Source organism: Suncus etruscus (genome assembly GCF_024139225.1).
Source record: "Suncus etruscus isolate mSunEtr1 chromosome 15 unlocalized genomic scaffold, mSunEtr1.pri.cur SUPER_15_unloc_1, whole genome shotgun sequence".
Lineage (NCBI taxonomy): Eukaryota > Metazoa > Chordata > Mammalia > Eulipotyphla > Soricidae > Suncus > Suncus etruscus.
This window is the reverse complement of record NW_026060286.1, coordinates 261,142-273,353: the sequence shown is the minus strand read 5'-3', so window position 1 is coordinate 273,353 and position 12,212 is coordinate 261,142. Positions and strand designations below refer to the sequence as shown.

Below are 12,212 nucleotides of genomic sequence, written 5' to 3'. Positions count from 1 at the left end.
CACACACACACACATATATATATATACACACACACACATACAGAGAGGGTTTGCATCCAGTATAAATTTTGCTGTTTGATAAGATCTGGGAAATAAATGAAAGACTTCCCACACACCAAGTACATTTAAAATATTTCTCTACTTTAATATTCCACAGGTTATAATTCTTAAAGATGTGAAGGCCTCCCCACACTTAACACATATAAGCCTTTTTTCCATTATACATTCATTTTTGCTTACAGAAGTCTGCAGATCAACAGAATGCCTTACATACTGACATATTCAAGGTTTCTCTCCAGTATGAATATTCATGTGAGAAGAAAGGATTGATGAGCAAGTGAAGGTCTGCCCACACTCCTGACATGTATAAGGCTTCTCTCCAGTATGACTTTTCTTGTGACTATAAAGACCTGAGGATGAACTGAAGGCCTTCCCACACTCCTGACATGTATAAGGTTTCTATCTAGTATGAATTCTTTTGTGTCTATTAAGGTGTGTGGATAGAGTGAAGGCTTTCCCACACTCCTGACAAGTATAAGGTTTCTCTCCGGAATGACTTTTCTTGTGACTATAAAGACCTGAGTATTGAGAGAAGGCCTTCCCACACTCCTGACATGTATAAGGTTTCTCTCCAGTATGAATTCTCTTGTGAGAATGAAGGTGTGAGGATTGAGTGAAGGCTTTCCCACACTCCTGACATGTATAAGGTTTCTCTCCTGAATGAATTCTTTTGTGCTTATTAAGGTGTGAGGATCGAGTGAACGCCTTCCCACACTCCTGACATGTAAACGGTTTCTCTCCTGTATGACTTTTCTTGTGACTATAAAGACTTGAGTGTTGAGAGAAGGCCTTCCCACACTCCTGACATGTATAAGGTTTCTCTCCTGAATGAATTCTCTTGTGCTTATTAAGGTGTGAGGATAGAGTGAACGCCTTCCCACACTCCTGACATGTATAAGGTTTCTCCCCAGTATGACTTTTCTTGTGACTATAAAGACCTGAGTATTGAGAGAAGGCCTTCCCATATGCCTGACATGTATAAGGTTTCTCTCCCATATGAATTTTCTTGTGATTATGAAGACCTTGGGATTGAGTAAAGGCCTTCCTACACACCTGACATGTATATGGCTTCTTTCCTGAATGAATTTTCTTGTGCTTATTAAGGTGTGAGGATAAAGTGAAAGTCTTCCCACACTCCTGACATGTAAACACTTTCTCTCCTCTAAGAACTCTCTTGTGCCTATTAAGGTATGAAGACTGAGAAAATACCTTCCCAAACTCCTGACATTTATTTGGCTTCTCTCGTGTCTGGACTTCCCTAGTGTCTCTCTGTCTCTCTGGTTGACTCAGGGCATATCCACCCCGCAGACCTTCAGCGGTATCCTTTATACTGAGGGTGACTGAGGGAACTTCAAGTTGCAGGGCACACACAAAGTCCCCCCCACATTGCTTACACTCAGGTGGCTTCACTCTACAGGTGATTTGCTGGTTAGCCTGAGATTGTGAGGGGCTCAGAGCAAACACTGTTGTTCGCCTTTCCCAGGATGGTCCCACTGTGGGGGTCTGAGTCCAGGGACTGGGCAGAGCAGATTCAGGGGAGTTTTGCACAGTGGTCACTGGCTCTGGCGCAAGAAATTTCTCTTCACTCTGGTCCACTTCACAGCAGATGCCCCCTGATTCTTCACTCCCACTGGGATATGGACAGGACGGTTTCCTCCAGACGGTGGCACGCAGCACAGGATCAGCTCCATCCAACGGGGTCTGGCTGTTTCTCTGTGAAACACCAGTGGATTAGTTCAGTTACTTGTCTCTCCATTGAATTTCTCCATATTTGTTTTTTGTGTCTTAGTTTTTGCTGTTTTGCTTTTGGGCCACACAGTGGTGCTCAGACTTTATTCTTGACTCTGCTCTCAGAAATCTATCCTGGCAGGATTAGGGGACCATATGAGAAGCCAGATATCAAATGACTGCTCAGCATACTCTGCAGTGCAGAGATTATTAAGGACATCAAAGGGCTGTAGCAAAGGGTCCAATTTACAAATACCATGTGCTTGCAGCATTGAGTATCCAACCAGCACAATCATAATATTGAATTGGAACTTGCAACACTTACCATCTCATACTTTTTTTGATATTCCATTCCAAAAGAAAATTTCTGAAATGTCACTATCGGAACTTGTGGTCCACCATCTAAAATCAACCCAAATATAAAATGTTAAAATTAGTTGAATGGGCTGGGGTGGAGCAATAGCACAGCAGTACGGTGTTTGCCTTGTATGTGGCTGAGCCAGGATGGATTTGGGTTCAATCCCTGGCATCCCATATGGTTCCCCAATCCAGGAGGAATTTCTGAGTGCATAATAAGGAGTATCCTCTGACTGTCACCAAGTGTGGCCCAAAAACTTAAAAAAAAAAAAAAAAAAAAGAATTAGTTGAGGGGCCATAGAGATAGCATGGAGGTAAGATGTTTGCCATGCATGCAGAAGCATGGTGAATTGAATCCCGGTATCCCATATGGTCCGTCAAGCCTGACAGGAGTGATTTCTGAGTGTAGAGCCAGGAGTAACCCCTGAGAGCTGCTGGGTGTGACCCCCTCCCCCAAAAAAAAGTATTATTTGAATGGGTCGGATAGATAGTAGTGCTTTGGCATTTGCCTTTCAAGCAGCCAACCCAGGAAGTACCTGGGATCAATTTCTGGCATCCTATATGGTCCTCGGAGCCTGTCAAGAGCAATTTGTAAGCAAAGAGCCAGGAGTAACCTTGAGCGCCATTGGGTGTGGCCCAATACCCCCACCGAAATATTAGTTGAATTAAACCTGGTTGAATGCAAAAGTGATGGAATGAATACATTTTTTTTTTTTTGGTTTTTGGGTCACACCCGGCGGTACTCAGGGGTCACTCCTGGCTGTTTGCTCAGAAATAGCTCCTGGCAGGCACGGGGGGCCATATGGGACACCGGGATTCGAACTAACCACCTTTAGTCCTGGATCGGCTGCTTGCAAGGCAAGCGCTGCTGTGCTATCTCTCCGGGCCCGAATGAATACATGTTTTAAAGGTACAAAATCAGCTTAAAGAAAAGAGAAGATGGGGCCAGAGAGATAGCACAGCGGTGTTTGCCCTGTAAGCAGCCGATGCAGGCCCTAAGGTGGTTGGTTAGAATCCCGGCATCCCATATGGTCCTCTGTGCCTGCCAGGAGCTATTTCTGAGCAGATAGCCAGGAGTAACCCCTGAGCACAGCCAGGTGTGGCCCAAAAAACAAAAAAAAAAACAAAAAAATAAAGAAAAGAAAAGAGAAGATAAGTCAGAAGGATTGCAGTGAATTGCTCAGTACAGATGAGTGAATTCCAGTGATGGAATGAATATATATTTTATGGTACTAAGTCAATTTTGAGAAATGAGAAGATAAGTCAAAAGGATTGCAGAGTATAGCTCAGTGTGGATTTCCCTTGGCAACAGATTAAATATACTTAGTGGAACACATAAAAAGCCCATCAGTGAGGGAATTTTACTTGAAACTAGCTTCTCGGCATCCCATATACTTCCTAAGAGTAATTATCTTGTGCAGATCAGGATTAAGTCCTGAGCATAACTGATTCATTCCATACAATAAATATAAAATTTCTTATGGTTTGGGGCCAATGTGGAAGCAGAGTAATAGGGTGTATGCTTGCACTCAGGTGACACAGGACAGACTCAGGTTCAATCTCCCGCTTCTTATATGGGCACGCCAGCAGGAGTAACCCCTTAGCACAACCAGGTGTCCCCCAAAAAGAATTTCTTAGTATTTTCGATAATCATGTCAAATAGGCAGAGAGGGTATTGACCTTCCAAATGGTGGACCAAGTTCGCCACCAGCACCCATATGGCACCTGAGACCATTAGGAACTAATCTGAAAAGATTAAAAAAAGAAAAGAGTGAGATTAAACCCTTAACAGCACCAATAAGTGGGTATCAAAAAGAGGAAAAAAGAACCCCTTCTTGGGAATGTCTAAAACCCTGTTAAGGTTCATAGTGAAGGTAAGTGTAGAAACAGTGGTCAGAGGGACATCAAGCTACCACTGAGAAGGGCACCATAACGTGTGGCTGTGCAACCAGAGAGCATAGATCGTAGGTGAAGGCACAAAACTTTTGTACTAAATGTCCACAGGGAAAAAAACAAGAACAAAGTCAAGGCAACAAAGCTCCAAGACATATTGGGACTCACAGCCTAGGCAGTGAACAGTAATGATCCAGTAGCCTGACACAAAATGCTTGGCACCCGAATTTTTGTAGGCCCATGATGCTACACACACCAGGCTCTGAGCCAGGGGATGATTCCCACTCTTACCTGGAAACATGCCTCTCTGTAGCATTCCAGGGTCTCCAGCTTCCAACCAGAAGATAATCGCAGGCTTCACCCCACAATGCCCTGGTAAAGAGGTATCATTCATGGGTAAAAAACAGGGAAGAGGAAGCACCTCAGGTATAGTCTGGGTCCCTAATGAAAGAGGCTGAATCATGGACGAGATAAAGAACAGAATCTCTGCTCTGCATACGCACATTGCTTATCAGGCAGACGAGACCAGGTTGAAATTGAAGTGTCCAACAAGGAGGCAGAAATAAGACAAAATGGGCTCAGACAAAGACAAAATGCATCGATCTCAGAACCCTCTGTAGTTCCTTGAGCCCCTTGTGAACTGAGCACAGAGTGCAGAGCTAGAAGTAATCTCAACCACCACCAAGGATTGCAAAGACCAATCATGTCTTAAAAAGAAAGGAGTCAGGGGCCGGAGTGATAGCACAGCAGTATGGCATTTGCCTTGCACACAGACAAGCCAGAATGAACCCAAGTTCAATCCGGCATCCCACATGACCCACAGAGCCCGCCAGGCCTAATTTCTGAGATCAGATACAGGAGTTACACCTGAGCGCTGCTAGGTGTGGCCTAAAAACCAAATCCAAAAATATAATAAGGGGTTCCGGAGAGATAGCACAGCGGTGTTTGCCTTGCAAGCAGCCGATCCATGACCTAAGGTGGTTGGTTCAAATCCCGGTGTCCCATATGGTCCCCCGTGCCTGCCAGGAGCTATTTCTAAGCACACAGCCAGGAGTAACCCCTGAGCACCACCGGGTGTGGCCCAAAAACAAACAAAGAAACAAAAACAAAAATATAATAAGGGCCTGAACCGTAGTACTGTGAGGCTTGCACTTGCCTTGCACAGACTGACAACGATTTGGACCCCTGAACCATGTATAGGATCCATCATGCCCCACATGTAGTTTTCTCTTTATTGATTTTGGGGCACACTTGGCAGTGCTAAGAGATTACTCCTGGCCCAGTGACCAGGAATCACTCTGGAAAGTCTTTGGGATCATTGTGATACTGGGGATTGAACTCATGTCAGCCTCTGTCAAGGCAAGTAACCTATCCTTTATGCTATTCTCTACCCCAGCAGTGTTTCTGTTACAGTCAGAAATGGGCAAAATCCATGGGAAATGCTAGGTGTGGTCCAACATAAAACAGTAAACAAAACAGTTAAACTGTGGCCAAGATAGAAAGCAATGAATTGGAGAACAGAGTTTGCATGTGAGCGCTTCAGATTAGATTCCTTTACCACACATTTTCCCAAGAATCATTCGGGTTACCCCAGTCTATGATATCATTGGGCGCTTATGAACTTGAGTCACAAGGCCAGAGCAATAGCACTGTGGTAGGCCCTTTGTCTTTCATGAGGTAGACCCAGGTTCAATCTATCAAATTGGCCCTCACAGATGCCCCAGCAGAGCTCTCACCTATGTCCTGCAGGTGCTGGTAGGTCTCTAGCATCACATCTCTGTAGAGATTCCTCTGAGAGGGGTCCAGGCACAGCCACTCATCCTGGGAGAAGCTCACAGCTACATCAGGGAAGGTCACAGCATCCTGAGTAGCAACACAGGAAGGGGTCAGGGACAGCTGCACCCTGGAACCTACACTAAAGCAAAATCATCAGGATCCTAGAGATTCAAGGACAACACCCCACGGAGAGATAGCACAGCGGCGTTTGCCTTGCAAGCAGCTGATCCAGGACCAAAAGGTGGTTGGTTCAAATCCCAGTGTCCCATATGGTCCCCCGTGCCTGCCAGGAGCTATTTCTGAGCAGATAGCCAGAAATAACCCCTGAGTGCTGCCGGGTGTGGCCCAAAAACCAAAAACCAAAAAAAAAAAAAAAAAAAAAAAAGGACAACACCCCATTGCCTTGGGAAGAAACAGCCTCCATGTTCTCTCTACCATCACACCTGGAAGATGGGCCCAGATATCATTTGGAGGAAGTCCCAGAGATAACATGACCTATCAACACTATTCTAGAATGATCTTGAGGTAAAGTTATGCACACACGGCAAGGTCAAACCTCAGTACAGAACCAGAAGTATCTGTAAAGTCAACTGTTGGGGCTGCCATAATGGTCAACACATATCTTCCATTCCATCCTCATGTCATACTCTGCACAGTGCAAAAACAGTGAGAAGAAAAACTCATGGTTCAGTGAGTGACTCAAATCTGTTTTCTGGTTACCAGCACTCACAATTCACCATGAAGTGGTTCCATCCTACTACTGGTAAAAAAAAATGTCCATATTACAAATAACTACGGCTTCCAAAAAGAGCCTTTGCTCTCATATCTATCTTAAAGCCACAAAGCCAAGGGGCCTGCTGACAAGAGGCTTTGTAAATACAACTAGTTTACTGAGGAGAAATATGGCTAAAGGGAGCAGGCAAGACTTTGCAGAGTGAAAGTCAAGTGCATTCAGGAATAAACCCATTAAGGTATGGGGACAAAAAATTAAAATAAATTAAAGTGCTTTTCCATGTGTGAGGAGGAATGATGCTCCATGGCAGAAATCCTGAGATCAAGGTCCATATTACCAGGAGTTCAATCCTGGGTCAGTGCTCCATAGTGTCTGAGACATGACAAGGGTGGCCCAAGAGCACTGACTAGGAGTAAGGCCTGAGCACCATCAGGTGTGGAACCCAAAACAAACACAATAGACAAGGACATAAGAGGCTCTAACAGAAGAGGTCAGTGGTACTGACTGGAGTCAATCCAGGGTGCGAGATTCCTTCCTTAAACATCTCTGGAACCCTCTGTACTGGGGGGCTGCACACTTCTGTCCCCCATCCTGTCCCTCTCTGTGCCCATACTCACTCCTAACTGGATACCGGATGTCAGAGTGTTTGTTTCCATCTTCTCCCTCCTGGATTATTCCTTAATAGCAGCAGTAAGGACCTTTGCAGTAAGTCCTGGAGAAAAGTCACACCTGTGAGCAGCAGAGTTATCCTGCCCTGACCAGAATTGATAGCAGGGCCATGCCCTGAACACCAGCTTCACCCAACATGGGGAAATGGAGCCAGTTACTTTGCTTGTCCTGGGTAGCTCTGATGGGAACAGGAACACTGGGTATCTATAGCCGTAACCCCAGAGCCTCCATGTGCCCCACACAGACTAGGGGTCATCCTGTTCTCTGGTCGGAAGTGACACGACCACAGGGACCCAAGGGTGACAAAACTGCTATCATAGCAGATAGCAGTTTTGGGCCTGAGTGTGCTCTCCAAAAGACCAAGGTCGCCTTATCAACCAGTCATCACAAGTACCTCCCAGCTCCGTCGGGGGTCCTGCTTGATCCCATCCCTGATCAGCACATCTGAAACCTGCATCCAGCTACTTTTAGAGGGAACATTTGTGAAAAGTGCTAAACTGCATGCTGTAAAGCAAAATTATTCTTCTATCCCCAGCGGTTACTAAGGACCATGGTGTGACCTGTGTCTGTCACGTGAAGCCTCTCACCCAAAAGATCTTGGGCAAAGAGACTATAGGACAGCCAGAAAGGCATTTGCCCATCAGGTGCTGACCCAAGTAGTATACTGGACAGGACCCTAGAGCTCCTTAGTCTTGGTGGTTGAGGTTCAAGTCTCCAATCACCCAAAATTAATATATATTAAACACAATTCCCCATCCTCAAATCAAACCTTTCCCCATCCACCTACTTGATCCCCAAAACCCTATAATGTCCCCTGGGGGGTGGGGGAGAGAGAGAGAGACAGAGAGGAGTCACAGGCAAGCAACCAAGCGCCCTGGGGCTGCCCGATTCAGGCCTACTCACCTCTTTGTCTCTTCTGTCAGTCAAGATAATCCTGGGTCCAATCTTTAACTATAGAAACTTGACATTTAACAACAGCGAAACTGCAAAAATTTTTTTACCAGGACCACAGAGAATGAACCAGGCATGGGACAGCTTAGTACACCTGGAGACCTGAGTCGGTCTTATGCCAGAAAATTTCAGGGGGAAGGTCTCCATGTACTTAGGCCAAGGCTTTTCCCTTCCATTCCCCCATATTTTGCTGGGCCTATGCAAACAACAATTGCCACCCATACCGTTTTTACTGTATTTTTTAACTCTCTTCCTTAAAAAAAAAATAAGAGCTTACTAAAGTTTCTGCTAGTGCATTAATGAGTTCATTGGTGATTCAATAATTTTCAAAAATATACTTGCCGCTGAACGTTTTCTTTCCCCTCTCCCATCTCTTCAATTTTTCTTTCAATTTTCTATTTCATTTTCTTAATCATGTTGCTTTTGGTCTTCCTGAAACAATTATACTATGATCAGGTACGTCAACTATGTAAAGCATTTTCATCAAATAAAAAAACATTTAAAAATATTAAAATAAAAAACATGAGTCATCACAGAAATCAACACAAGTTAAAATGTTGGCGTGTTTGGTCTGTCTGGGCCCTGAGGCCAACACCCTGTCTTCTCCCGGGTGTCCCCGCTGCTCACCTGCCCAGACCTGGAACTCCAGGGTGCTCAGAGTGGTCCTTTGGGGATCAGACAGAAAATCGTCCTTCCAGTCCCCCGTGAGCCTGCGGAGACCCCCCCAAGAACCCTCCCTCTCTAGGTGATGGCGGCCCTTTGGAGCTTCTGGCTCTGGAGACATTCAGTGACATCACAGCACACCTGGCCAGAGTCTTAATGGGCCAGAAACCAGGACTGACAGGCACTTTCTGGCTGGGAAGGTAGAAAGTTTTTTTTCTGGACTTGGCTAGAAGACCCCAACAACTGGGGATAGAGGTAAAATTTGTAAGAATAGTCGGAGAGATAGCATGGAGATAGAGCGTTTGCCTTTCATGCAGAAGGACAGTGGTTCAAATTCCGGCATCACAATTGATCCCCCAAGCTTGCCAGGAGTGATTTCTGAGCAAAGAGCCAGGAATAATCCCTGAGGGCTGCCAGGTGTGATCCGAAAACAAAAACAAAAAAAGGATAAACACAGAAGGAGTCAAGTTTTTCAAACCAATATTTCAAACTCTATCCTCTCAACAAAAAAAAAAAACAAGTCTTAGAGTTCACACTCATTTATCCATGATGTTTTGCATTCATACATTTGTGTTTCAGGGTTACATAAGCAAAGATCAGCCTTATTCATCCTCAGTGCTCTAGGACCACTCGTGGCTGGGTACCTGGAACCCTATGGAGTCCTGAGGAAGGACATGGCTCAGCTAGTCGCAAGATAAAAGCCTCCCACACTCTATGAAAAATATTTTTTTTCGTTTTTGGGTCACAACCGCCCACATTCAGGGTTACTCCTGGCTTTGCATTCAGAAATCACTCCTGGCAGGCATAGGGATGTCGGGATTTAAACCACCGTTCGTCCAGGATCAGTGATTACAAGACAAATACTCTACTGTTGTTCTAGCTCTCCGGCCCCTCTATAAAATTTCTGACCCAGGAGAAACTCTAGAAAAGCAAACTCAAACTGGGAACATAGGATATTCGTTCTATGGGGACAGGGTGGCAGCCTCTATTAGTTGCAGAAACTGGGAGAGGTTTAGGGAGCCAGTGATATGGTGATCTCCATGCAGAATGCTACTTCCCTCGGCCCTCCTAGCCACCCCAGTGTACTCTGGGAAATGCTTGTTCTTGGGGGAAGTCAGGGGAATACACTCTGAGGTCAGCCATGATTGATGTCCCAACTAGTTCACTGATATCCACAAGAAATAGTATTTAGAAGCCAAGGTTTGGGGGGAACTCTAGCCTCCAGTAGAGATGCAGGAGATGCTCTTTTGTTTTGTTTTGGAACTTAGCTTTGCTGAGTGTTGACTCCTACAAGAGTCCTGGGTCAATATAATGTGCCTGGATTAGACCTTAGAGATGCAGGAGACATCTGGTCCGACCTTTGTCTTTGAGTGAGGGAAGAGCCTGTCCAAGGCACTTGACCAAAGACGTTGCCACATTGACCCAATAAGAAAAGAGAAAAAAGAATAGGTAGGGGCCGGAGAGCTAGCATGGAGGTAGGACGTTTGCTTTCATGCAGAAGGTAGGTGGTTTGAATCCCGGCATCCCATGTGGTCCCCCAAGTGTGCCAGGAGCAATTTTTTTTCTTTTTTTTTTTCTTTTTGTTTTTTTGGGCCACACCCGTTTGACGCTCAGGGGTTACTCCTGGCTATGCGCTCAGAAATCGCCTCTGGCTTGGGGTGACCATATGGGACTCCGGGGGATCGAACCGCGGTCTGTCCTACGCTAGCGCTTGCAAGGCAGACACCTTACCTCTAGCGCCACTTCCTGGCCCCCCAGGAGCGATTTCTGAGTGTAGAGCCAGGAGTAACCCGAGAGCTGCCGGGTGTGACCCCCAAAACCAAAAAAAAAATAGGTAACAATAATAAAAGGGAAACAATAAAGAAACAAATCATCAATCCTCCAGATACTGGGATGTTCTGGCAGGCATCTGCCTTTGACTTCCAGAATTATTTTCCAAGTCTTGCTTTGTTTTGCTCCACCTGAGGTGATGGCCTATTGTGGAGAACCCTTGGCTCAGAAGGGCCATCACCCTGCTCTGGTGACCCACCAGGAGGTTGCAGCCTTCAAATGCTGCTTGCAGTCTCCCAAGGCTAGAGGATGGGGTTCAAGCCTGCAGATACAAGTCGCAGCCCTCAGACTCTGTCCACACGCTATCATGATAACGGTGCCTATGTCGATTGTGACACTGACCTTCTAAAATGTCAGCTCTTGCACCCCAAGCAGCAGGTTGCCCTCAGCCAGATATACTCCTGCGACTGTACCATCAAAGAGTGGCCACCAGGTGGCACCCGAGCACATCAGTTGTTGGTTCGGAGCACGGGTGATGTGCAGAATACAATGTTCCTAGTAGGCGTCACCCCAAGAATAAGACACAGGCTGTTGGGTGGGTGTGAGGGGACCAGTGAGGGGACTAACCCAGGCTGTATGTGTGTGTGTGTGTGTTTGTGAGGGTTTAGTGTTCTGCTTCAGTTTGACCAAAGGCGCCTGGTGCATGACCCCCCAAACTTTCTCTTCAGGTGTCCCTTTAAAAGGGAAAAACTGAACCCAGTAGTTCCACAGATCTGGTTAATTATCTATTCTGTTTTCATGTTCTTTCTTGGTTCTGACCAAAAATACTGTAATTCCAGGACAGTCACACCCAACAGTGCTCAGTGGATATTGCTGGCTCTGCACTCAGTGCTCAGAGGAACCTAGGAAATGTTGAGTGCAAAGAAATAGCACTGCCGGATGTACATGGAATCTATTATGCTGAGTGAAATAAGTCAGAGAGAGAGAGAAAAACGCAGAATGGTCTCACTCATCTATGGGTTTTAAGAAAAATGAAAGACACCCTTGTAATAATAATTTTCAGACACAAAAGAGAAAAGAGCTGGAAGTTCCAGCTCACCTCAGGAAGCTCACCACAAAGAGTGATGAGTTTAGTTAGAGAAATAACTACATTTTGAACTGTCCTAATATTGAGAATGTATGAGGGAAATGTAGAGCCTGTTTAGGGTACAGGCGGGGGTTGGGTGGGGAGGAGGGAGATTTGGGACTTGGGTGATGGGAATGTTGCACTGGTGATGGGTGGTGTTCCATTTAGGACTGAAACCCAAACACAATCATGTATGTAATCAAGGTGTTTAAATAAAAAAAAAAAAAAAAAAAAAAGAAATAGCACTGCCTTCTCTATTAACACCGACCCTGTCTTCTTTACAAATTCTCTTTGTAGCACTGAGCTATCCAAATCAATGGAACAGGTCCCTGGGGTATGCAGTTTTTTTTTTTATTTGTTTGTTTGTTTTTTGGATCTTGGGTCACACCCGGCAACGCTCAGGGGTTATTCCTGGCTCTATGCTCAGAAATCACTCCTGGCAGGCTCGGGGATGCCAGGATTCGAACCACTGAACTTCTGATTGCT

The 12,212-nt window shown here is 45.5% G+C and overlaps 1 protein-coding gene across 1 annotated transcript; it reads right to left on the bottom strand.

The window, feature by feature from the left end:
* Positions 1–323: 323 nt before the first annotated feature.
* On the bottom strand, positions 324–8,144 carry LOC126000436 (zinc finger protein 708-like). Its single transcript, XM_049767725.1, has 7 exons — positions 8,120–8,144; positions 7,165–7,259; positions 5,775–5,901; positions 4,330–4,410; positions 2,114–2,190; positions 960–1,773; positions 324–539 (listed from the first exon to the last, which is right to left on the bottom strand). The coding sequence occupies exons 2-7, from the start codon at positions 7,201–7,203 to the stop codon at positions 460–462; spliced, it is 1,218 nt and encodes a 405-aa protein (XP_049623682.1). The 5' UTR covers positions 7,204–7,259; positions 8,120–8,144; the 3' UTR covers positions 324–459.
* Positions 8,145–12,212: the final 4,068 nt, after the last annotated feature.